This window comes from Nesoenas mayeri, assembly GCF_963082525.1.
Source record: "Nesoenas mayeri genome assembly, chromosome: 11".
NCBI classification, from domain to species: domain Eukaryota; kingdom Metazoa; phylum Chordata; class Aves; order Columbiformes; family Columbidae; genus Nesoenas; species Nesoenas mayeri.
This window is the reverse complement of record NC_137563.1, coordinates 945,161-971,229: the sequence shown is the minus strand read 5'-3', so window position 1 is coordinate 971,229 and position 26,069 is coordinate 945,161. Positions and strand designations below refer to the sequence as shown.

Sequence of the window (26,069 nt, the reverse complement as noted above, 5' to 3'; positions counted from 1 at the left end):
ACTTCAATCTAAATATAAATCGTGTCTTTGATCTTTTTGGAGATGTATCTTACCGCTTGCATTTCAAAGGCCAGACGGTGCAAGCCCCCAGCATCACTCCAGCACTCTGCTCCTCCTGTGCTTAGACTCAGTACTTGTCATTATGAGCAGAGGTGACACACTCTACTCTCAACAGCCTTCAGTGGGTCAACGCAGATGCAATTTCCCAACAGTTCTACATTTAACTGCATCTCAGCTTTATCTGATTAAATCTTAATTCTCCAGCACCAGCTCAGCACAGGGACGGTCCCGCCGGCTCTGGGGGCGTCACCGCGCTCACGGATGGGCCGTGGTGCCGCTTCCCAAACCCCCGCGCTCCCGGTGCCATGGGCACGGGGGCTCTGGTGTGCAGGGCATCGAACGCTGGCGGGACGGGCACACAGCGGGTTCCCAACACCCCCCCGGTGTTTGTTCTCAAGTCTAATTATGACAACACTATGTCCAGGCCAGCGAGAGATCACTGGTAGATTAAGGACCCTACCACCTGGATTGTAAGCTCTGACCCGCGTTTGCATGAACTTATACTGCAGAAGGACCTTGGATTGGGCATATATTGCCTTAATACACATTTCAGTCGCACTGCCCTGTCAAAGTGCTATGAACTGCTCCAAATACAAATAAGAGTCATGATCAGAGAATGACTATGGCTGACTTGGAAAAGATTTGACGATTGGTATAACGGTGCTTAGCGCTTAGCGTGTAGTATCCCTTAGTGCTCAGTATGTAATATTCCTTTAAGTAAAAGAAAATTCACTCACCAAGTGATACAATTAAAAATTTCTAAGAAACTACTGGTTACGTATTACCTCATGATTAGGTAAATCATGTTCATATCCCTCCTCTTTGCAGTTTATCAGTTTGTATATATTTAGATTTTTTATACTCAGGTAACAGAGATGAAATACTTCTTTCTATCTAAAAAGACAGTAGGAAAAAACAGGGATTGAAAGGATTCCTTTTTTTGTACAAAAAATACATTTTGATGCCAACAGCCGGTACCTTCACAGTAGGTCCTTTGCTCCTCTCCATACTACCAACGTTAAGTCATCCACAACGCCACCATAACATATCAGAATTACTCTTCTTTCCACTTTTCAACACCAAAATTCAATGTACTCCTATGGAATGTTTCCAAAGTCTTATGCTACATCCTGATAATATCAGGTATCTTTTTTTCTTCTTTTTTTTTTTTGTTAACTTTAAAAAGGAACTCAGTTCATGCAAATAAATACATCATGTGCACTGAAAGACTCAATTCTATGATACAGGTGACTTCAGGGAAAAGCCACTTTATAATTATCTAAACTAGTTCTAATAAAATAAGATAGTTTCAAAACAGAATTAAAAACGTTTCGTTTTACTACAAGTTGCTGTTTGCTATGTGTTCAAGCAGATTACGTTTTCTACCTAGCTGTGTTAACCTGTGTATTCACTGTCCCTCCTCTGTAGTGTTGTGAGTATTTGATTTTGAAGAGTGTTTTTCAATGCAGCTTTCGCAGTCCAGCGGTTCAGTCTTCCTTTGGTTCTGCACACAGGATCCCAGATTAAGCCCAGATCTGCAAAGACAGAATTGAACAATCATTTGCGACATTGTCTATTCTATTGAATGCTTACTTAAAATTTGGCAAGGCAGTCAGAGCAGTGCTTCAGAGCATCAGCAGCAATTATATTCTCTAACCCAGAAGTTCAAAATGTAACAGTTATGCTAGCACTTCGCTGGGATGTTTTTTTCAATTTGAATTTTCTGCTCATGTTTTACACTGTGTTTTTATATCCCTCCATTTTCCTGTAACAACCTTTCCCCTTCACCCCCTTTTTTAAACAAAGAAGGAAAGAAGCAGTGAAGCAGGTGGTCCCAGCGCTTACCCGGAGAGTGTGGTCCCAGGAGCCCGAGCAGAATGCGGTCCCGTCGGGGGACACCCGCAACGTGCTGACACGGTTTTCATGTCCGAACAGGATGGAGACACGGGACCCTTTCAGCACGTCCCAGACATTTATGGTGTAATCGTTATAGCCTGCGAACAGCAGGCGACCTTCAAAGAGAACGACGTCTTACCAAGTGAGCTCTTCAGCAGGCAGCCAGCCCTGAGCCCGGCGGGCGCGCTCTGTCGGACACCCCCGCTCCACCGCTCGGCCGCCCACACCGAGCCCTTCGGCATTTATTACTTTAAAGTATAGTCAAACCCGAGCTAAATTACATAGAATCTGTTTGGTCATTGGAGATGTGGGATGATTCCAAATCAGGGCAGACTGAACAGCTCATGCAGGGTCATAATATTTTGTTCAGCCTTTAGGCAAGAAGTTGGATACAAATGGTTGAATGAGTAGCAGACAATGTGGGAAGAGATTCATTGGCCCCAATGGGACGAGCCTGTGGTGCTTGTGACCATGACCGACACATTTGTTCCTGTTCCAGGTGGGGGACACTTCACCACCCCCTGACCCCACACGGAGGGAAGACTCGAGATCATGCCTCCGGATCTGTAGTCAAAGATGGCAACGTCTCCATCTTCATGCTCCTCTAACATACTTTTACTATCTATTAATCATTTATTATCCTTTTATAAACTATTTATGTGAGTGCACTTAATAGTCTAGTTACATTTCATGTTTCCTTTGAAATGTTTTTAATCACTATTGTGAAATTCTAGCCCAGCTGTAGTTAATGGCAAAATATTTCTGCCTTCAGTAGGGCCAGGAAAATATTTTTCATTGCTACAACAAAGCAATAGCCAGCTAGGTTATTAAAGTGTCATTATTTTGCAGAAGCAAAAAAAGGGCTTCCATGCCTAAAATATTTCTTTTGGTACTTAGTATTATTTTTGATAACTTTTGATAACAAATGCTTTATCAAATTAAACTGGCAGAATTTCACAGTTCCCCTCCAATCCCAACACTAAGATAACCTTCTGAAGTTCAGGTCTCACCACTGAGAGAAAAGTCCACACTGGATGCTCCAAAAATGATGCTCTCTTTGGAATAAATTGCTACTTCTCGGTCTGCGCGGAGGTCATATAGACGACACTAGGGTTAAAACAAAACCAACACACGGGCTGGAGTCAATGGCTACGACATTTCATTGTGAAAACAGGAGTGGGAAGCGCTGCAGCCTCACGGGCATCACGAGAAGCAGCCGCTTGGCTTCTTTCCTTCTGCTGTTTCTGCTCACTGTACCCAGGACTCCTCTGGAGTCTGACGAGGGATATCAGCAACAAAATTGTATAAAAGGAGTGAAGAACTTGCTTTTCTAAAGCACTCATCGAAGCCTCCTGCCTGTCCTGCTGTACTGAGATGAGCGGTGCGTTTTGGAGCACAGCTACCCATTGACAGCCCCCATCCCCTTGCGTCCCCAACATGGTGTCCTGCACACCAGGGCATCCTGCTGCTGGGGGGTGCATGGGACACCGTCCCTGAAGACAAGAGTTTAAGCACAGCTGGAGTCTGTGAGACAGAGGATTAAACCTCTGGTCATGTCTGAGAACACGGCGCACAGGGCAGGGTGCCCGCGGAGCCCCGTGGCGTGGGGACGCGGGTGGCGGTCCCTGCTGCGGGTGCCACAGGACAGCAAACAGCCCCCGCGCTGCCGGACGCCCCGTCTGAACAACCTACGTCAAAATAATTCATGTGAAATAACACGTTTTTATACAGATCTTTGGTTTTCATTTCTCATGGAAAACCCCCAATCAGCACTACAAACCCGCACGTCCTGTTTTTATAATCTGTCAGCACACTTAGGCTTGTTCAGCATGGCAATAACGCACTGACAGACACGACTTCACTGCCATGCAGAAAGGCAGTCTGGTAGCCCTGAAATCAAAATGCACTTTCAAAACCATCTGAACAGAAAACCTTCCTCAGTAAGTTAAGTTTAAGCAAGCACTGGCCAAATAGGCTTGCTAATATTAAGACTTTACTAATGATATTCAAGCCTGCACATAAAGGAGAGGCTGTTTGGTTTGCAGGGAGGTTGGGATGTCAGGTGTGTCAGGTCCAGGTCTCCCAGTGCTCCACGCAATTAATAACTCCATCAGGCTGCCCCGACAGGGAGCTGCGGTCACCGCCGGTGACAGCACTGCCACGTGAGCACGCGTTTACGGTTTGCCTCCAGACAGTCAGCATTATCTGTTCCCTGAAATCCCTAAGTACATAAATCAGGTCAAGGATACCAGTCAGTGTATCAGCCCCTAATGCTGAAAACACCAACCTCTTCATTTAAAGAACGAAGCAGATGGAAACTGCCAAAAGCTCTGTCAAAAGCACAGAGATGGAATTCCCCACTCTCCTGCTCAAGTCAGGGGTGTCAGGAGTAGTTAAGGGAGAAAAACCCCATCAAATAAATTAATAAGCACAGAAGCCCAGAGCCTGTGGTACTGGGCGTAAAAAGAAAGTGCTGTCATTGGAATTTAATGATGGACGATTTCTCCACCCGACTCCCTCAGCATCTCAAGTGCTCATAGTCCTGCATCCAAATGTGTGGAGAGGCACTGGGCTCACAACAGCTGAGGTATTAATTTATAACAGCAGCTTTTGAGACCTAAAAGCAGTGTGCACGCTCTCCAGAAGAGCCTTGGAAGGTCTCCACAGCCAGTGCAGACAAAGGGAATCCTTCTGTTGAGTTTAGCTAGCATTGGAGCAGACTCAAAACATGCCTCGAGGGCAGAGTACTTCAGAAAGAGCCTTCACCCTCATGTGACGTTTGGATAAACAGGAGAAAGAAGGTGCCAGGAGCTCTGGAGTTACACCCGCCCGCCAGCCCAGCCCCTGCAGGGCTGTGGGACCCGCAGAGCCTGCTCCCCCATGGGGACCCACCACCCAGGGCCCACAGGCACCAGGAGGTAAACGGCTTTTTGCAGGCAATGTGCTGACCGAAACGACCTGTCAATATGTACCGTGCCCCTCCTAGCAGCTTGCTCATAGCTTAGTAAGATCCATAAGAGCTATTGTATCATCCAGGATGAGCTGGATGGGGTGAGTCACGGCAGTGAGGAGCGCTGGCAGTGAGCTGGGCTGACAGGAGGAGGTGTACGGGGCCAAGGCCACCCTGGGTCTGTGTTCTCGGGTACACGGGGCGGCGGAGGCCAGACGGCCAGGCCAGCCCAGCCCGGCGTGCAGCCCACGGCCCCCCCGCCTGCCGGGACGCGCAGCCCTTCGTCCCCGTGCTGCTGCTCCTGGCACAGCCCGCGGCATTTCGGCTGGGTCCTCCCCGTTCTGAGCAACAACTACATGAAACCAGACCTCCTGCAGTGAGACAACTGATTTTGATCATGAAACTTCAAAACACGGAAAATCTGAAATGAATATTTGAACAGTACCTGATGTAGAGAAGTTTGCAGACGTGACCTACAAAGCGTTACTATATTTTCCCTATAGCATTATATATACTATTTAATACATATTATAGCATTATTATTTCTGCAACTTTGGTGTCACAGGCCCAGTTTAGTCACTTGAAGTTCTCTGTGGATATAACCTCATGTCTTAAGAAAATCTGACTTGGGAGGTAACAGAACTTCCCCAAATTAGGTTGCCGAATTAACATACCGTGGCATCGTCTGAACCAGAGGCAAAAGCATCTCCACTTGGGTAATATCTGTGCAGGAGTAAAAAAAGACCAGAACACATTACATTACTTGGATGAAGTCAGACCTCAAAAATAGACCCAGTGCATTGCTCAACATCACAAATGTGTCCTCTCCCAGACACACACTGACCTGACACTGTTGATATCTGAATCGTGGGTTTCAAACGACTGGATGCACTGACCAGACCGCATATCCCAAACCATGGCTTTCTTGTCACATCCCTAATAAGACAAAAAACATCACTACAGTCACACAACTGGTGACATTCACCCGTCATGTGTCCAGCTACATTTAAAGGCTCTGAACATCACTGCTCCAAGGGGATTTAACCAGCAAAGCAGAGCTGGCCGTACCGGTGCCCCCAAGCCTGGAGCAGCTGCAGCTGGAGCAGAATACGCCACGCGGGCTGGAGCCTCAGCGCTGCTGCCGGGCACAGGGGTGCAGCCAGGCCGGGCTTTGCACGGGCAGTCCCAGACTAACCCGCACTCTGCAGCCCCACTGTGCCACAGAGCTGCAGAACCCACTCGCTGCCTCACCACTTAACATGCTCAATACGAAAAATTCATACCCAGCATTTAAGTTTTATAACTAACCCTTTTCATACACTGAAACAGAAAATAAGTGCAGCTGGAGGGTCTCTTGCCGAGCCCCCATCAGAGTTAAGCCCTGCTGTGGCTCTGCACCCACCTGCTCAGTGGTGTGGTTGGGATGAGAAAAGAAGCACAACAGCATTTCTTCTCATTGTCAAGCTCTAACCTGCCCTTCCAAGCTGCGCTTTGGAAAGATCACTTAACACCCAGTGCTTGCTCAGCACCCTGAACGCTTTGGGCAAGGGGCTCAGCCCATGGCGTCTGCAGCGTCCCTGGGGCAGGAGTCAGCTCACAGCCGCAGGGCCACGCTCTCAGCTGCGATGTCTCGCTGCTCTCACAGTTGCAGTGACAGGAAAAAGAACATGGACTTTTCTTTTAAGAGAGACAGATGTTAATAACTACGGCCCTGCTGCGGGGCAGGATGCGGGTGGGCTCGGCTGGGGGCTCAGCCCTTCTGTGGCTGCGTGGGAAGCACCGGGCGGCTGCTGCTTCTGCAGAGCTGGTGTGTCCTGCCCCGCAGACCATGCCACACATGTTAGCTATTTTTAAGCAAATATGATTGTTAATTAAATTAAACAATCTCTTCGCAATTCATATTTCTCTCTCTTTTTGTGAATTCTTGTTAAAATGAAGTTGCAGGGTTTTTACTAATGATGTCATTATTTAAAAGAGGCAATGTTCCTTTGTACTGACTTGTGGTTTCTGCACCGGGGAAACCAAACAGGATAGAGAACATTTTGGACTCAGCATATTTCCGTCTCAAGCCTCGCCACAGCCCAAGCCCAACCCTTTGTATTGCTTCCATGTGCACTGTTCTTACTGACCTCTCTGGCAGTCTAGGGGCAAGACTAATCAGACAAGCTGGTGCTTCGCCTCCTAAGCTTTTGAAGAAAAAACAGCAACCACCTGTGGAGAGATGGGCCCCCCAAGTGCCTCCCAACTTGCCCCAAGGAGCTGCGCTCACAGGGCACCAAGCACAACAGCCTGGGACGCAGCCCTGAGCTCCCCCAGTTGGTCTTCAGTTGGGTCATTAAATGTAACAGCACCCAGTCTACACACTGGTGTATTTGCAATGCTTATTCCAGCTCACGGTTACTGTATTACACAGGCACAATGCACAGGGAGTCTCTCTGCGCACCATACATACCTTCAGGTTGCACTGTTTTGGCTGCACCTGCATTGACACGATATAAGACACTTCACCGAAGTGGTATTTTGCATGTGATTAATTAAGCAAGTCCCTGTAAGCACGGACATGTCCAAGCTGCTACATCCACACAAGTATGACATATTCTCTTAGCAGCACCATAGCTGCTTGCGATTCTTTGCCCTATAATAAGCTGAGCTGTTCCCAGGGAGAATGAATCTGCCCTTTCTGGGAAGCAAGCCTGGTGACAGAAAAGCCCGGGAGGAGTAATGCACTGGGATGGAATCAGCTTTCAGTCACGCTCCGGAGCAGCTGTGCCAGCAGCAGCCAAACTGGGCCAGCGCGCGGGGCCCCGCTCCTCGCGGGCCAGCCCAATTCGATAACACAGCCATCACAGAAGAGGTCCAGGCTTTTGTGTAGGGATGAGACCAGGACTCTGAGCACAAGGGGAACCTCCTAATCTACTCTCAGCATCCTTCAATACAGGGACCATTTCTACCAGCAAGCACAGGACCAGCCCTGGCGGGGCTCAGAAACCAGGTACCTTCAGCAAAGTTACGGTAGCAACCTGCCTCCAGCAAGAGAGGTCACCTCCCAGCTCCTGCCAGCTCTCACCCCGCAGTCCATTTCTGATGTGGGGAAGACCAGGAGCACCTCGAAAAGCAGCTGGGCCCACCCAGTCACCGCTACGCCCCCTGCCCGGCTGCACGCCAAGGGTCCGGCTGCACGCCAAGGGCTCGGCTGCCTGGGAGCAGCGGCCCCTCACAGCGGGACGAGGTTTGGGAGATGCTCTGGGTACTGTCCCAGACCAGCCCTGCAGCCCCAGGAGGTCTGTGTGCTCCCCTGGGCCAGGACAGGGAGCGGGCAGCGTTCAGTTGGCAAAGGGGCTTTAAATGCCCCTGGCACCACTGGAAGGCACAGGGGACTTAGCAGCAGCTGAAGATGTGGCCGCACCTCATTTCCCTGCTCCAGCCTGGCCAGTGTCCAAGCCACCCCTCGGTTCCTGGGAAGCAGTGAGGGGACACGGGGCGCACACATTGTTTGCGGCCCCGCTTCGATGCCCCGAGCAGCCGCCTGGCACAGCCGTACGGCTGCAGGGAGCTGGGCACAGGACAGGAGCCGAAGGCGGGCTGCCGCCTGCCGCGCCGGCCCCTGCGCAGGACTCGCAGCTCCGCCGCCGCACGAGCCCGCCGCCCCAGCTCCCAGCCCTTCCCTGCGCGGGACAGGCGTTGTTTTCATCTCAGGCTGGATTGCTTTGGTGTGGGGTGGAATTTGCTAAGTAAGCAGCACTGCAGTCAGAATGGCTGCGTGGGTTTGACCCCTCAGTTAGGGGTTTAATTTGCTCCAGCTTGGAAAATGTGCTTGCAACGAGTGGATTGCACTGGGGCTTCCAACACATACTCCAGCACTCTCTCAGTAAGATCACAAACCTCTTCCTTTGCTGCCTTTTCCCTTCCACATCCTTTAATTTGCTGTTATGATAGGAAGCTGCTGCTTACCCCAGAGACAAACGTATTTCCCGTTTCAGAAGGGGCCAGGTCCAGGCACAGGACATCGGCTCCATGGCCATGGAAGCTCTGCAGAAGCTGCCCGCTCTCAACGTCCCACAGAGCACAAGTTCCATCTCCACTTGCTGTCAGGATCTATAGGATGTGGCAAGAAGAGTCACAATACAAAAATCAGCAGATGATCTTCAAGTTCACAAAGAAACAAGTGACATCCTATATATATACACCAAGGACAGCTTTAATTTAGTGAAATATTTTGCAATAAATCAAAGCCATAAAAACAATGCGAATCTAAACACAGTTTATGTTTTTTATGAAAAGAAGTTAGAGTGGAAAGGAGCGCTGTATTGACACAGCTACACCTACACAGTGTTTCAATAATGGTCAGCTTTGTGCAGTGGGGTTTGGAGAACTGATGGCAGTAAGCATCTGCCGGTGTTTCCAAAAAGGAGGTAGAACCAGACCGGTATTCCTGTCTGCTCCCGTATTTAACCCTATCCATATTTAGGCTGCTGGAATTCAGCCCAGGTAAAGAGAAGAACTGCTGGAGTTAAGTTTACCTGTATAACTCTTTTTTTTTTCCTGCTTGAAATAAGCAGGTTAAACCAAATTGATTTGGCTTAAGCCATGAATTTTCTGAAAGGGAAGTAAGCCTGTCTAGACGGTTGTTTGATAAGTCCATCACCCCTTACTTGTCCGAAACCATCTGTGTGTGAAAGGGCTTGAGCACACACTGACCCAACACAGCTCGCAGCTCCCTCGGCGGCTACAGTGCCTGCAGAAAGCGCATGTGATTAACGCTTGTTATTGTGACTAAATCCTGAGGATGCCCAATTGTTCAAATTTCCCCTTGGCTGTTATGCAATCACAAATCCTGTAGGTTGAAAGGGTCCCTGTGCACCAACGTGGAAGGCTGAACTTGGGAGGGTTTTTCTCACGATCAGTGAGGAAACTCAAGGGATCCCAGTAGGTAGGTAGAAGTTAAATACTCTTCAAGCAGAAAATTGTCATGAAACGATTCACAGAGTTGCATAAAGGTTGAACACTGAACGTGTTTGACAGATGCTCCAAAAACTCCTCCCACAAACAGAGGTCTGCAAAGCTGCGGAACGGGCTGTTCCGAATCCTGCCTTACTCTGATGATAATGGCAGAAGTCCTGACTTGTCTTTCTGGCCAGCTTTGGAGCCTAGATCAACGAACCTCTCTGTTCTGAGGAATATTTGTATTTGGGTGAGGAATGAAGACTTTTGCGCTTGCAATAACGTGTGAGAAAGACACGAGGGGGCCAGGAGCAGCTGAAGGTGTAAGGGAAGGGTCTGTTGGCAACCCACAGCTCCAGCTAACACTTAAAGGCAAATGTCACGGACTCAAGTTCAGGGTATTGCTATTTAAAAACAAACAAAAACAAATCAAACCACACACACCAAAAATCCCAAATCAGAAGGGAATTGAAAAGTTTTGCTACCAGGCTCCAGCTTGCTGCTGGAGGGGGTGCAGTGGTGCTGAGGGACCCTCGCCTGGTGGCAGAGGCTGCACTGGCCAGGGCAGGGACACGGCAGGGACAGCAGGGATGAAGGGATGGCAGAGACAGCAGGGATGCAGGGACAGCGAGGATGCAGGGATGCAGGGACAGTGAGGATGCAGGGATGCAGGGATGCAGGGATGCAGGGATGGCAGGGACAGGGTCCTGCTCGCCAGGAGCACATGCAGCAGGGAAGAACCAGTGGCAAGGGCAGAGGGGACACCCTCGCTCTGCTCATCCACCATCGCCCCAGCCCCATCCTGCTCCTCAGCCCTGCCATACCGCCCTACGCGAAACACTTGAGACCCCAATTAACTGTTGCTATTATTACCCAGGAGCATTGTCACATGGGGAGCGCTATCACAGCGCAGAGGCTCGCTCTGCCCAGACTGACCTCGGACACCGAGAACGAGGTGCGCGGGTCGCCCAGCCCTGCAGCTCAGTGCTCGTCTTGGCACGGGGCAGGGGTATGATGAAGAGCAAGGACGAGACCCCCTCTTTCAGCACCCACACAGCCTGAGAGCGGCTTTCATCAATGATGAACCAGCCCCAGATCTCTCTGTCCATCACACTGCCCACGGGCACACCAGCTCCTGAGCTCCCGCCCCATCTTCCATTCCTCTGAGGGAAAACCAAGCTGTAGTTTAAGGTCAAACCACCACATCCCTCAGGGCCATGAGCCGGGACGGCAGAGCTGCTCCGCACAGCTGGCACAGCCCCGCACAGTGTGCTCGTGGCGCTGTGCACCCCGAGTTACTGAATTATTTCAATTCTGAGGCCATTACATAAAAGGAAAAGGATAAGTTCTCTAGGATCCCCTAGATAACAGTGTTCTAACAGAAGCTTGGCCAACCCACCTGCTTGTATTTGTTTCAATAGTATCATGCAACGCTCTAAATGATCGCTAATAAGCCTACCAATCACAAGAAAATTTATTTTTAAAGTATTCAGAAAAATCTCTGCATCACTGAATATAAAGCACCTAAATCCACTGTGGTATTATTTAAGAATAGTAACACATCTCCTTCAATATCAATGCAGTTTGCTGCATTTAATGCGGAGAAAAAAAGACCCAACTTTCCTTTTTTATTATAAAGAACAAATAACTAGTTTTCCTTTCATAGAATTTAATCATGATGTATAGAAGTATGGACAATAAAAGAGAATATTATTTTTCTATCTCATAAAACCCACTCCATTTAATTTAGACTGCTCTAATTACGCAGGGCTCCCGTACAGTAAGGTCAGGGCTGAGCAAGCCTGAGCGCTGGGTACCTCCACCACTTGTTTCCATGGCAATGGACTTAAATTAGCACCTCAGAGGCATTACAGAAACCATAGAACGACAAACAACAACACACTCTTGGGCATCTCACGTCCTGAAATAGAAGCAATGAGAGCTGATACTTCCTTTGGAGGAGCTCCAAATATCTGGAAGAAGGGGACAAGGTATTCCCTTGCCAGCAGCCCCGCTGACACGGAGCAATGAGGATGCTCCCTTCTGCCACTTTGGTGCAGAGCTGCACTGAGCAGAGCTTCAAACAAATTCCCAAACCTGAGAGGACACGGGGATTATCCTGGCTCCTTTCATCACCTTTCACGTCCCTGGAGAACGAGATCTTTGAGATATTCGCTGCAGAGGAAGGTTGGCCTGGTCTCAGAAGACCTGCATTTAGTCCCGGGCTTTGCCATCGCCCTGCGAGATGGGGACAGCAGCGCTGCTCGCCCTGCAGGGCGGACACGGGCACCAGGGCCCCCCATGGGACCATCCTCAAGCTCAGACATCTCACTCGGTACAAACAAACAACACAGAGCAAAAGCAAAGCTGGCCAGACGCCCAGGACAAGGCGGGCAAACAGCACAGTCTCCATAGGCACAGCACATACCCAGCCTAGTCCTGGCCAAAGCGGGTTCTTAACTATTTGTATTAGTTTGAGCTGCTAAAAGCAGAGCCCAGCACAGCCCGTTTGAGCAGAGAACACAAGGCAGGCACGAGCTCCCCGTGCAGCAGCGCCAGGCCTCGCGGGGCACGGGGCTGTGACCAGCACTCCTCACGGCAGCTCCTGCAGCAGCACCCTGGCCAGCGAGGGCTTTCCAGCAGCCCCGCACGGGGCAGGACCCGGCCCTGCCGCCAAGGCAGGTTCTACCGCACCGCGGAGGAGCGCAGTCGTGTTAGGTGCTGCTGGACGGCGAGTGGCGGGCAGGGAACGCATTTACCTGCATGTCTGAGTTAGTGAAGCTGCAGGCTGACAAGTAGTTTGTGTGCATTGCAACCGATTTCTTCTTTGCAGCCATATTTTCGTTTTTGTCAAATGTCAGAGGGTACACAGAACACTTGTTGTCCAGGCCACTAAAGAGAGTAATAATAGCAATAACAGAGAGAGGAGAATCGGTTAAAACTGCAACAACAAAAGGCGAGCGGTGATAAGAAGGAAACCACCTGTCGTGGCCGCGCTGCCAAACCCTGAGGAGCAGCGACGTCCCCGCGGCGCGGCCGGGTCTCCCGCAGGGAAGCCCAGCTGCCCCACAGCCTGGCTGCTCCACGAGCCTCAACAGCTGCACATCAGTGCTTTCTACCCCAACCCAGTTTATAAATGGCACTGAACGAGACCTCACGAAAGGATCAACTGGGAGGTGACACGGCAGTCACCTCACGGTTAATGTTTCACGTACAGCCAAACTGCCATTTTTCTGTTGACACTTGTCATTGTGAGAATCAGTATTTCAGCACCATTCTTTTATCTACCTTAATAAATCTGACCCAGCTCCTACGGAAGAGATGGCAGTATAGCAAGTAGTGGGTGTGGAGACAGGTTTTAGAGGGGTTTGGAAAAAAGACACCAGGAGCACTGCCCTCTGTAGCTGGTGTGCCCCTCCGGGACATTTGCAGTAGTTAAGCTGTGTCCCAGGGTGCAGGACCCTTTTCTAACGGGTCTGACTTGGGTCTGACCGTTTTCTAGAGCCGTGGCAGATCAGCCCTGCCCTGATCCCAGCACACACAGCACTGGGTGCTGGTCCTGTGCCTTGTGCTACGTGCACAGCACAGAACGGACAGCACAACAGAAACACAAAATCAGGTGGTGAAACACATATACACTCTCCCTGTCTCTTTTACAAGTGTGAAGACAGAGCTTTCTTGCTATTCTTCAGGTTTTAGTCAAAACCATACAGTTTCTGGACTCTCTCTCCACACGCATTTGCAAGTCTGCCTGTCTGTCTGTCTGTCTGTCTGCTGCTTTCTAGACTCGCAAGCTGCACAGTCGAGTGTCCCTTTGCTCCTCTCTCGCCCCACGCCTGCTCTGTCTGCCTGATCCACCCAGACCCTTCTTAAAAGATGTTTTGCCAACACCTCATCTCTTTGTTTTCTCCCCTGCATAAAGTCTTTTAGAAAACTTGGAGAAGATTATCAAGGATGGGGTTACTTTTCCTCACCCCATCTTGGCAAGATCTATTTGTGCGCTGGTAATCAGTAATAACTAACCTTCTCTACATCATAGAAGAAAGAGTGCAAAGTAGGAAGAGGTTTAAAACTACTCTCCCAACACACACAACCAAAGTGGAGCAGGGGAAGCTGCATGCATGCAGATTCCTAACCCATTATAGAAATGCTGAAAGAGGATTATTTTCCAAACTTACACGACAAATGCTATCGCACTGAAGTCAGTGGGTATAATGTGTACAAGCCATGATGAGAATAGAATCAGAGGCACTGAATGTAGTCCTTCCGCCCACAACCCCTCCTAGCTGTCAGCATCTGAAGGCACCAGGACACCGCTGTGCATCAAGCTCCTCTGCGTAAGCAGCTGTGGAAATGGGAACTTACCCACAAGCAATGGCACATCCAGATGGGGCATATGCACACGCCATCACCCAGGTACACGGCATCGTCACCGCATGCTCCTGAAACACAGCATCTCTTTAGGCTGGGATGTCACTGCTTCGCTAATCGGTGCAAGGAAAACAGCTCAGAGTAGTAAGTTCATGATCTCTGGGGCACGTTCCTGGGGTCAGTGAGAGGCACGGGTGTTTCCCCAGGCACAGCTCACGTGTCAGGCAGGGACAATGCTCACTGCAGAACCCTGCGGAGCAGCAGGAGGACGGCGCGTCCCTCCCTCGCACTTCCCACCTTACTCATGAGCCTCAAACTTATCACAGAGCACGTCTCATTTGGGTTACCCAGTGCTGCAGAAGGTCCCCGCTGCTGCACGCGTACACGTGAGTTCCAAACACGCTGTTTTCTCGGCTGTGCGGAGCAGGGTGCCCCCAGGCAGCCCCGGCAGGGCCTGGAGGAGCCGCAGCACCATTTCCCAGCGAACACCAAGGCTGGGAGATCCCGGGGTGATCACCCAGGGCAGCCGGTGCGGGGGTTACCCGGGGTCAGCCCGTGCTTTGCTCTGCCCCGCTGGAGCCCTCCCTGTCGGCACCAGAGCCCCCACCGACCCCGGCGCCTGACGGGGACTTTGGGCAGACGGGTCATGGTGGGTGGTTTGCCCACTGGCTGGAGGTGCCGGTGCAGGTCTGTGTGTTATCCCAGCACTCGCTGCCCCCTGCAGCACCCAGAGCCCCTCAGCCCCCATCCTGCCCCACCGGCACCCGCCCTGCGCACAGACATCTGGCTTCTGCTGAAGCCTCACTTGCCTTGTTGGTGGTGAAGGAGTCCCACACGATCACCTTCCCATCCTAAAACACACAAACGAGAGAGGCCTTACAAACACAAGAGGCGACCTGTATCACACATCACTTGCCGAGCTGGCAGCACTCAGGGGGGCTATTTATGGCCATTGCCCAGTTTATTCATCTTCCCTTTCCTGTCTTTTCCTGGTTTTCTCTTTACTTCTCACTACACTTCGCCATTAATTATCCACTGATACAATCTGCTAAATAGCCACCATAAGAACACTCCACAGAGAGCAACACAATCACCTTGTGTATGCCAGCTACACTCACGCCAGTTACTGTGCCTTATGCAGATAACGTCGTTATCCTCCCTGTACCACGAAAGTGAAATGTTTATTACTGAGCAACAATTGTTGCTGTACCTGGACTCACTACAGTTCTTAAAATAGAGTCCAAAATGCATTACAGCTTGCCTGTTCAGCTTTCTGATCTACACATCGTCATCTTAACCACTTTAAAAATGTGACATTAATTATTAACAATTATTCTCTTTGCTGAGATCACCATGAATGGTAAAAACTCTCAGTAAGCGAAGGCGGCTCGCAATGCAGATTGCCTATTTTTATCCCTCAAGTGAGACCCCTGACAGATTTCATATAGGTCAGTGAACAGCTGTGAGATGCAAGGAGCTCACTCGCTGCCATTCTGGGCTCAGGACAAACCAGGGCATCTAGAAAGTCATTATCTCATGACCTCCTGCCGCTCAGGAGAATGGTCTTGAGCAGGTGGTAGGACTGTTTTTCTCTAAACACATAAACTGAAATTGTTACTAAATATTTTGCCTGTAAAGAACAAGGAAATAAAAGTGGTGTCATATGAGCTCCCTCTCTTTTCTATTGTAGTAGGGAACATGGTGAAAATTTGTGTATGACTGGACAATAAATATTGAGGGTATTAGCTACGACAGGTATAGCGATGATCAGAAGTTTGGATTTGTGCTCTCTAAATAAATACATCGCCAATGAACTGCTCTAAGGGCACCTGGAAAACATTTATGATGCACACAAGTGATCATCTGCCAAGCGCAGCATATAGCACCGCCAAGAGACTGCACAGCGCCCAGCAGCGTACCTGCGAGGAGCTCACGATCCTCCTCTTGTCTTTGCACCAGTCCATACAGAGCACTTTGTTTCCATGGCCCTTCAGCGTCCTCCTGGTCTTCATCACAAACTGGCCCAGCGCCTCCACACGCTCTGCCACCTGATGGACTGCAAACAGCGCGTGGTCAGAGACCCCAGCAAGACCTGCCCTGGCAAACTGACCAGCAACGACCCTGGACAATCAACCCATGGAGCTGGAGTCTGTGGTGCAAGCCAACACACTCCGCTTCAGAGCGGCAGGTGGATGAACGTATTCACCAGATAACGATAAGGATTGATTCACTCAGGGACTGAATTCCAGGACTGCAGGAGCTGAAGCTCTTGCAGACCATCACATCCAAGTACAAGTGGAAAACAGATTACCGCTTTTCCCCTCTTATTGGGAAATCCTCAGTGTCGCTGAGGCTTAAAGTGCATAGCCAGTCTCCCTCCTAACACATGCCTCCAGGTGCTCAGCAGAAGTGAAGATCACTACTGAGTCTTGGAGGAAAAATCATACAAAAGAAGGGAGTAACAACAAATCACCCAAGTGTCAAGGGTAAAACGCTTGTTGTGGATGTGAGGCTCCCACAGCAGTGGTGCAGCGTGATGCAGGCACCGGTGCTGGAGACCTCTGCCGTGCCAGCCCTTCTGGTGGCCCGGGCAGCACTGAGCGCCAGGACACAGCTCTGAGTGAGCGGAGAAGCTTGGCATTTGCTATAGAAGTGAGCTACGCAACTTCTCAACAGTGTCTTTGGACACCGAGGACTTCATGGGTGGGTCAGCTTCCCTGAGTAACATCCCCTTGTGGAGGAGAAGTCGGTTCTTTCATACCTTATTTAATGGCAGCACTTTCAGCTGATATCCTTAAAAACCCAACAAATTCATGTTTCCAATTGTGCAAATGCACTTAGACATAAAATTCATGTGACTGCAGGGGACACAACTAAAAGGAGCTGAGCGGGGCCATGATCGACCCCAGCACACTGCAGCAGCGCTGACACCACACGGAGCATTGGGAGGGTGGGAGCTGCTTCACGTCCCAGAGCTGAGTGGGGTCCTGGGGCAGGAGACCCTGGCACCAGAATTAAACATGACTCTGGAGCAGAACCAATAAGACCCAGTGCTTCCCTGTTGTGACGTTTCAAAATAAACGCAGAAGCTTTAATGAGCTGGTGCAGGGAATCTCAGGCTTCTCGCTGCCCTGCTGGAGGCTGAGCTCCACATCCTACACGGCAGGGGATTGCTGCAGAGCTGCATCACTGCTTCGCCCTCCATCGCTTTCCCAGAGCTGCGAGGAGGCGGGTGGCCGGGGGCTGCGGCGGCGCTGGCGCAGCAGCCTTGGCTGGAGAGGGTCCCTGGCTCAGCGCCCGGCAGCACTTCCAGCCGAAGGCACAGACCGATCTCCGGCGGATCAGCTTGTGAAGAGCTGTCTTTCAAAGCCGCCAGCCCCACAAGCTGCGCCAGAACAACGTTCTCACCTGAAACCTCTGCGCGTGTGACCATGGTCACCCAGCCAGGGCACAAGTGCTGTCCACATTCCTGACAACTTGCCCACACCGTCTCTAGCAGGACGTCAGAAGCAAGTTGCTGAGAAAGTACCATATAAACCCACTAAGGAAAAGATACATTTCCTCCTACTTTTGCCCGTGGAAGCTTGCCAAGGGATCCAATCACAAGATGTGAAAACACAGGACAGAAGGTTATTGTAGCAGCTGGAAAGATGCTTGTGTCCAGGACACATCTGAAAGAACAAACATTCCACAGACAATGGGCAAAGTGTTTCCATTATGTCAACGCAGCCGAGACTGTGGAAAGGTCTGGCTCAGCCTTACTGATTCCCTGAGGACACTTATCTCCAGCCACAGCCATAATAACCCTGCACCCGCCCAGCACAGGTTTTGGAGTCAGATCATTATTTTTAAGCCTTCTCCAATATTGTTTCAAGATAGTTGAAAATTATGCACTCAGGCAAGTAGATCAACTAAGGCAAAGCAGCAGCTTGAGCGGCTTTATGAAGGTCCAGATAAAATAGGCTATTTTTCTAAAACATCTCATTTGGCCAGAACAGGAGGTGTGGACTTGATGCAAATACTATTGGGTCTATGATCTGTTCCGTGCTGGAAGTCAGTTGGTCCTAATGGTCTCTTCTGGCCTTCGAAATTTATGAATCGCATGAACAGAACAAACTGTAACAGAATAGAATCCTTAAAATTGTAAGACTGCAAATGAAATGCACGTTTGGTATTTCCTCTTTCTATCCACATCTTTGAGAGCTGCTGTTCAAAAGCAGTTGAACAAACAAGGGCAATCCTAGTTCAGCCAGCTGTTTGTTTTGGGAAACTCAGAGGAAAAGTCATGATCAGAGCAAAAGAATGTGAAAGATACCATTTTAAATCAGAAAACCAAACCAGAAGAGATCCTCTATTCTGAAACTTACAATCTCTGCAGAAAGAGCTCCTGGGGATAATTTCAGTGCAAAAGAAAGCTCTGACACAGAATCAATGACATAAACATCATGAAGGAGCACTGTTCTACAGCAGCATAAGACTTTTGTCTTAGCAATCACGTCACGGCTAAGGAAACAGCCTCCGACAGAAGTTTGCAGATTTGACATATGACAAAGACACAAATACCCTGTGACTGTCAATGACGTGCACAGCTCTGGAATCCCTGTAATCCGGTGAAACTCTGCGAGCAAAAATGAATTGAAGTATATGCATAAGGGGTCTGTTAAATAGAGGCCCCACTGCTGCTGATACCAAAATTACACTGTAGGAATATGATGATTTATGGTAAAGTTTCTGTAATGAGGCTATCTCCATTTGTTTAATGATTCTTATTAAAGGGACACTCATCTAACATATGGTTGTCTAATTTAGACAAGAAAATGCTCTATATAGTCCAGAAAAAGATCTTTTAATCCTCCCTTAGCTGCAATTTAAGAATGCTTGCCAGACCCTCGGTCTTACAAACACTAAGAGCTAAATAAATCACTAGATACAAGCTCAGGTTCAGATACCTTTTCAACATTTAAGGCATCAAAAATGATAAATAAAAGTTTTAATGAGACACTAATATTTCTGATAAAGTGGCCTATGTGATTTCAGAGGAATACAGTACCTCACATGTTCTTCTAAAACAAAAACAAAAACCCAAACCCAAACAACCTCTGCAATATATTATATCATAGTTATTATAAAAATAAAATGATTGTTATATCTCAGAACCAATGAATTAATACCTATCTGAGAAGATCCATAAAAGTAAGGTTAGCTTATTTGCTCCTGAACTGGGGGCTCAGGGTTGAAACCTGTCCATGTCATTTCTGGTACGTTAACTGTCCGTCTTCAGACTGCAGCTGATACCGGTGAGTTACGCATTGACAGCTCAAGCACTGACTCACCGTGCACCTCTGAATCAGCACTGGATCCCTGCAAGTTGTTTCCTTGGGGGAAGGCAGGGAGAAGGAGCTGGTTTGGGAAATAACGGTTCTTTTCAAGCCCTTTTGCCTTGTGTGGAACCCTGGCCTCGCTAAATCAAATTCCCATCAACTTCCACAAGGCTGCGTTCAACCCTCCTCCCACTCAGATGTGCGTTAAAAGGGTGCAAATAAATCTCAGCATCCACTGAGGGGGATGTTTCACGGACTCTTCCTCTCCCACCTCCCCTTCACCCCAAGGGCCGTGCGGGACGCGCAGCTCCGTGCGCGCAGCCTGAGCCAGGCCGGAGCTCCGCGGGCTGCGGGGCTGTGCGGGGCTGTGCGGGGCTGTGCGGGGCGATGCGGAGCTCCGGGGCGGCCGCCCCCGGGCCCGGCCGCGCTGCGCGGCCTGAGCGCCCAGGGAGGCTGCGCGGCCGCGCTCCCGCTCCGCTCCCCTCCGCCCCTGCGGAGCCGCGCCCCGCTCCAGCAGCGCCCCGCTCCCGCAGCGCACCGAGCAGCGCCCCGCTCCCGCAGCGCCCCGCTCCCGCAGCGCCCCGCTCCCGCAGCGCGGCCGAGCGCACGCAGCCGCCGCGCTCCCCGCTGGGCGCCCGCAAACACGGACAAGCGGCTGCCGTGGCCCCGGGGGCGGCTTTCTCCGCGCCCCGCTCTGCCGGCCCCTCCCGGGCAGGCGGCCCCGGCCTCCGGCTGCGCTCTCGCTCCGGGGCGGCAGCAGCAGCGCGTTTTCCCGGTGAGCGGCGAGGCCCGGCCCGCTGTCCCCGCCGTGCGGCACCGCGCTCCCCGCCCGCCCCCGGCCCTGCCCGCGGCCCCGCGCCCCGGCCCCGCTCACGCTCCACGTCGTGCAGCTTGGCCCGCTCCTCCTCCAGCTTGCCCTTCAGGCTCTCGGCCTCATTTTTCAGCGATGCCAAGGTCTCGTTCTCGTGCAGCCCCTCGGTTGCCATCTTTGCAAAGGAAGCGGGGAGAGAGAGGAGATGAGAGCGGGCGGGAGGAGGAGTTTGCTTGCCTGGCTCCCAGGGATGCTGCTGAGGCTCCTGCTGCCTCAGCGACGCCGCCGGAGCCGGCCCGGGCTCCCCCCTCCCCATGCTGACGCCCGGGGCCGGGCTGGATGCTCCTCCAGTACCTGACCAGACACTGCGTGGAAAAACACCCGTGAGAGCCCGCAGAGCACGGCAGGCTCAGCATCCCGCCGGCCCGCGGGCAGGCAGCGGGGACCGGCCTCACCTCTGCCCTCCTCCCGCTCCAGCAGCTGGTACTTGCTGCACATCCCGGGCCATTTTCACAGCCCGAAGCTTCATTTTCTCGGAAATACATGCAAAAGGGTGTTTCTGCTTTGTACCCAAACCTGTTTGTACCAGAAGTTGCACACTCTATAAGGTAATGAGGAAAACAAAACAAAAAAAAAAAGTAATAATTCAATATAATTTTAAAATATCAGACTGGGAAGACAGATCCTGTCCAACCTTCACAAATCATGGCTCAGCACCATCATTCCCATATACCCCTATAGGCAGGGGCAGTAGAAGACTTAGCTCAGGTCTCTGGCCAAGCTTCTGTGCCAACAGGACAGATGCAGTGGCGTGAACCCTTCTCACCTATGCTTTGAATGAGTTCCTCATGTTAAAATTTTGTGTTATCAGGTGTTTTGCCTATTTTTTTTCCCTCTTAAACCAGCCACCTCTTTCCCCTGCATACAGATAAACACATTAGGGTCTGCGCCCTTCCCAGACCTTGATAGAGGCCAGTTTCCAAAACCCCAAAGGGAACAAAGAGCTTTCTGGTTGGTGTGAGCCTGGGGCTCGGCTCCATGGCTCTGCGGGCTCTGCACATGGCCTTGCAGCTCTTCTTTCCCTGTGAGTTCCTTAAAAATCCTCTTCTTATTATTACATTAACTGTCCTTGATTTACACAGAGTAACTTTGCTCATATTGACTCCCATTGTCTCCCTTTAGTCAGAAAATGGACAATGCAATGGCTACCGTTCAACCTGGTGATGTGCCAAGATTGGAACGGGAGATAAGAAAATACGTGTTTGCAGCTGTTGTTTAGACTCGGGGCACATCCTGGACACTGTGTGGGTCTTGGGGAAAATACAAATCCTTTCCCACACCGCGCTTAGCAGCCGTGTCGCTGTCCGACCGCAGTGCAGGGCTCTAAGGACCTTGGCTTAGATAGCATCTATATGTCAGACAGACACAGCTCTGACAGGGGAAAGCCCAGGTTTTCTTGCCCTGCTGATAAGAACAGCCTCCCTGCCTTGGGGAATGGGATTAAAAAGTCCACAAAGAATGGCAGGGAAGGTGAGAGTCTTTGGGAACCGTACATGTCCAGACTGATACATGATACTTAGTCCTGAGATGACAGGGATAAGCAGAGCCATGAGGTGCAAGAAAAGCCTCTATGAGCAGAACGAGCTATAGAAGCGTGCGATACACAGCGTGTATTTCATGAGTTTGAGTATTTAGCTCATCTGACCAAGCTGTTTCGCTACCCATGTAGTCATTAGTTAACCAAGCAAAAAACACAGGTGAGAGTAATGCCATCTGGGAGCTTTTGCTGAAATTAACCAGAGTTGGATTAAATTAGAGGATAACACAGTGCTAGGTCAACTAAACAAGGAAAACATTACCATTTAGTAACCAAACACAGCTTTTTGTTTCTCCCTTTTCATAAAATCTAACCATACTGAAAGCAATGTAGTTTTAACAACAGCAATTCCTTAAAACCAAACAAAAGTAATAAATAATTGGTTAACGCAGTATTAGAATTCACTACACTGGGAATCAGCGATCTCTCATTTTGTCATCCCTCAACATGTATTGGTTTTGGGGAAATCAGAAAGCCTGGCTGATGGAAACGCATGTGTGCGCCTGCTGGACTGCAGTTAGGGATATGTTGTGTGTTTTGATATGAGCCAGAGCGTACCCACCGCTCTGAAAAAAGGAAAGGATCCAATTTTCCTTCCCATAAGTATTTCAGTGCTGCTGCAATGAGCATTCTGCGTCCTGAACATTTCTTTTAAAATCTTTTACAAAGTAGATATGAAGCAGCAAGCTAAGGCCAGATCTGCCAGAAGGCTCTGGATCCATTGCAGGGCTCACGGGCTGTTGGGTACTGACGTCTCAACCTGCGTCCACCCAGCAGCTGTTTCGGGGGTAGGAGTCGAGTCTAACTTCCATAATGTGAATAATAGGGAGAACGTTGCAGGAACTGTAAATAATAAACAGGCAGTTTCCTGCAATTCCAGCATGCGTTTATCAAGGCATGCAAAAAATGACTGGATAAATGGCTATTTATAAGCTGTTGGCCAAGAAGGACCTGATCAAAGCAGCAATTTCAAAGTCGGGAGAAGCAAATAAACCAGGAAGGGACCGTCCTTTGTCTCACAGTCATTACATCTAAATTTCCTCCTAAACAATGTAAGGCATGAGAATGTGCTGTGTCAGCCAGTGAACAGCACGACCAGCTGAGTGCTATCTGCCGGTGGAACAGTGCTCTGTAAACACCGCCAGTGGAACCTTCCAGCACAGACCATTTCATCTGACATTCTAATGCAACGAACTACTGGGCCCTACTCAGTCGTGGCTGAGACCAGTTCCAAGGAGGAAATGTTGAAGGATGTCTTCTCCAACGGATAATACACAATGGTTCGGGAAGCTAAATAAAACTACCCCAAGTTGGAGTAGAATCGAGACAACAAAATTCTTCAGTTTACAAAAGGAGTTTTGGAGACCAACTCTTCAGTGGCCACAAAGGTTCACCACCTTAGCTTTGTATTTCATCTAAAAACACCCTACTGTGATGTCTCTAGAACAAAGCTCCCACCCAGGAGAGTGGGACATCACCTCACCAGTAGTGACCAGAGATTAGAAAGCTCCAACATGGTCCTTTCTTCGGGCAGGTGTTCTGGAAGGACCTGCTGGCTAGGCTGGTGGGTTTGCTAATCTCTCCCACTACACCTTCCATGGTGATGTGCACCCATGGTGACAGAAGATACTACACTTATCCACCTTATCCTCACTGTAGCTACTTCCAGCCTTCACCCAAGTACCACGTGTGAGACGACACATCTCAGTGTGAAACGTGGGCCATGACGGAGTTGTGACAGCACTTCACTTGTGTCTCGTTTTTACTGAGACAGACTCGATCAACTTCGCATCCCCTGGTCACTAGCGAGTTGCTTTCTCAAGATCACAGGCCAAGGACACTTGCACACCTAGAGCAGAGTTTAGACAGGCACGTCACGTCTGTACAGCGAGGGGAAAAAGTTTACAGCTCTTTCCCAACCAAGAATCATGAAGTGTCTCCTCAAAGCCCGAGGCAGCCCTGCTGCATTCTGCTGGGAGCAGCGGGCGTCTGCAGAGCTGGGTGCTCGCCAGTCTGCAGGCCTAGCAGTGCTTATTTGCTCTCCAGAAAAACCTAACCTAACAGACCATTAACACATCCAGCCCCCCGGTTTTGCAGTCTTTACGCATTCTGGCTGATAAAATCAATAACGTACCATTTCCACACATAGCGAGCAGTAGCTGAGTTGTTCTGATTTGATGTAAACAGCCCTGAGGGGCTTCTCTTTGGAGCACTTGTCGCATGGACCAAATACAACTGCTAGGAAGGTCTGGTCGCACATCTTTGCGGTCCGAGAGAGCTGAAAGAGAAGGAGGAAAGAGTGCATTGCAGGCCAGCGCAAAGCCCCTGCGGCTCAGGCTGCGGATGGGCAGCTGCAGGGTGGATAATCTCTCTGGGACTAATCTCTTGGTCTTGACGAACTGGCACTATATGCAGGACACTCACATGCTCTGCAGATTACATTTTGATGAGGAAAAATACAAAGCAAAATACATATATTGTTATAACATGCACTGATTACACATTGTTACAACGTGCACTGTGCACATGGATTCACTACACGCAGGAAGTTACTCTTAGTTTTCACTTAATTATTGGCAGCAACCAGAAATGTGTAACAACAGCTGGACTTGTGAGAAACTGATCAATACTTATTGTTTTTCCACTGCATCAGGAAACAGTCAATGTTTCACATTATTTATAAAGCTGAAAAGATGGCCTGGGGTTCAGTCAGCAGCTACAAAAACATTATGAACAACGTGCTGCTTGAGCAGAAATTGATGCTCCAGGCACACTGAACGCTGGGCCACAACGAACACACTGTTGTTCTGGAGCAGGTGGCTCTGAGCATCAAAGCAGTGCCACCAGGAGAGAGCTACAACTGCTCCAGAGTCAGAAAAACAAACGAGAGTAATACTGCAGTGCCCTTTTTCTCTGTGCATTTTTCATAGGGAAAATGGGACCTTTCACCACTTCTAAAACGAAAGCTTTTGGCATTAGTTAGATATGTACATAAACGCTTTATGGTTAACAATCAGAAGAAGCTGTTGCAAGAGAATTTAAATGGAGAAAAATAAATTCAATGAGCTATGCAGGTTTTAGAACTTGTTTGGCTTGACACGATACGAAAACCAAACTTTATTCTCTGCACCTGCCTGCATTCTGCTGCTTATTCTGAAGTATTTCAGCAGACTACTTGAAAAATGAGATGATAGATTCAGAAATGCTGCTGTTGCCTCCAGGAGGTGCATAACTTCACCCCAAAACACGCGGGTGGCAACCTGTCCTGAAAGGAACTACGGCACGTCAACCTGGAATTTGCATGGAGCTTTCAATTAGCTACAGGCAGTCACTGAGGTTTACATCCCATTTGATGAAAAGCAGCATATATATCCTGAAGTTTTCAATGCATTCTTCTGCAAACAATGGGCCCTGGAGCATGAGCTGCCAGGAGCTGCTGTGCGCCAGCATTGCTCGCGGCGTGGAACTGCCGGCAGCACCAGAGCTCATCGCTGCCGGATCCTCAAACCTGGACTATATGCAGGAATAACCTGGACTGTCTACAGGAATAACCTGGACTATATGCAGGAAAAACATGGTATTCCCATGTTCTTAGAATTTGCGGTTCCCACTGAGGGCAACTCAGGTGACACCATCACCGGCCAACTCGTCTTTGGGAGGAAAACTTTCACTTCAGAAGCAGCGTAAAATGAAGGTATTACAGGGGAAATGCAGTCTTAGTTGAACAAAATATCATTACTAGATGCTTCAGACAATAAATAGTCTGGGCAGATTTAATTTTTGATGAAGTGTGCGAATTTGCTGTAGTAACATAGAGGGTGAATTGTACCTGCTATCCGTATTTTACTTCCGATGAGATTATGACACATTATAACATTTTGCTACAAGAAAAACCACCAAAACTCCTGAATAACCAAAAGGCAGTATTATACCCCAGATTGTTTGTGACAATCATGGATTTATGTACTATTTTATAAACTATTTAAGCCAAAAAGTTCTAAAAGTATTGCAACCTCTTGCACTGTAACCTGCAATTTTAAACTTTTAAAGTTACAGTAGAACTCGAACAATGGTGGCCTGGTGAAACATTAAGAAATACGCCACTTACAGAGAAATTCTGTA

General features: G+C 49.5%; 1 protein-coding gene across 1 annotated transcript; it reads right to left on the bottom strand.

Annotated features, from left to right (window-relative positions):
* Positions 1–271: 271 nt before the first annotated feature.
* Positions 272–24,207, bottom strand: GNB5 (G protein subunit beta 5; the record flags this gene model as incomplete). The annotated part of the gene is made up of 12 exons (XM_080351194.1): positions 272–402; positions 1,836–2,072; positions 2,967–3,063; positions 5,581–5,629; positions 5,751–5,842; positions 8,858–9,001; positions 12,607–12,739; positions 14,213–14,289; positions 15,028–15,069; positions 16,138–16,274; positions 20,414–20,525; positions 24,082–24,207. The coding sequence occupies 12 exons, from the start codon at positions 24,205–24,207 to the stop codon at positions 272–274; spliced, it is 1,377 nt and encodes a 458-aa protein (XP_080207320.1).
* Between the last annotated feature and the right edge of the window lie 1,862 nt (positions 24,208–26,069).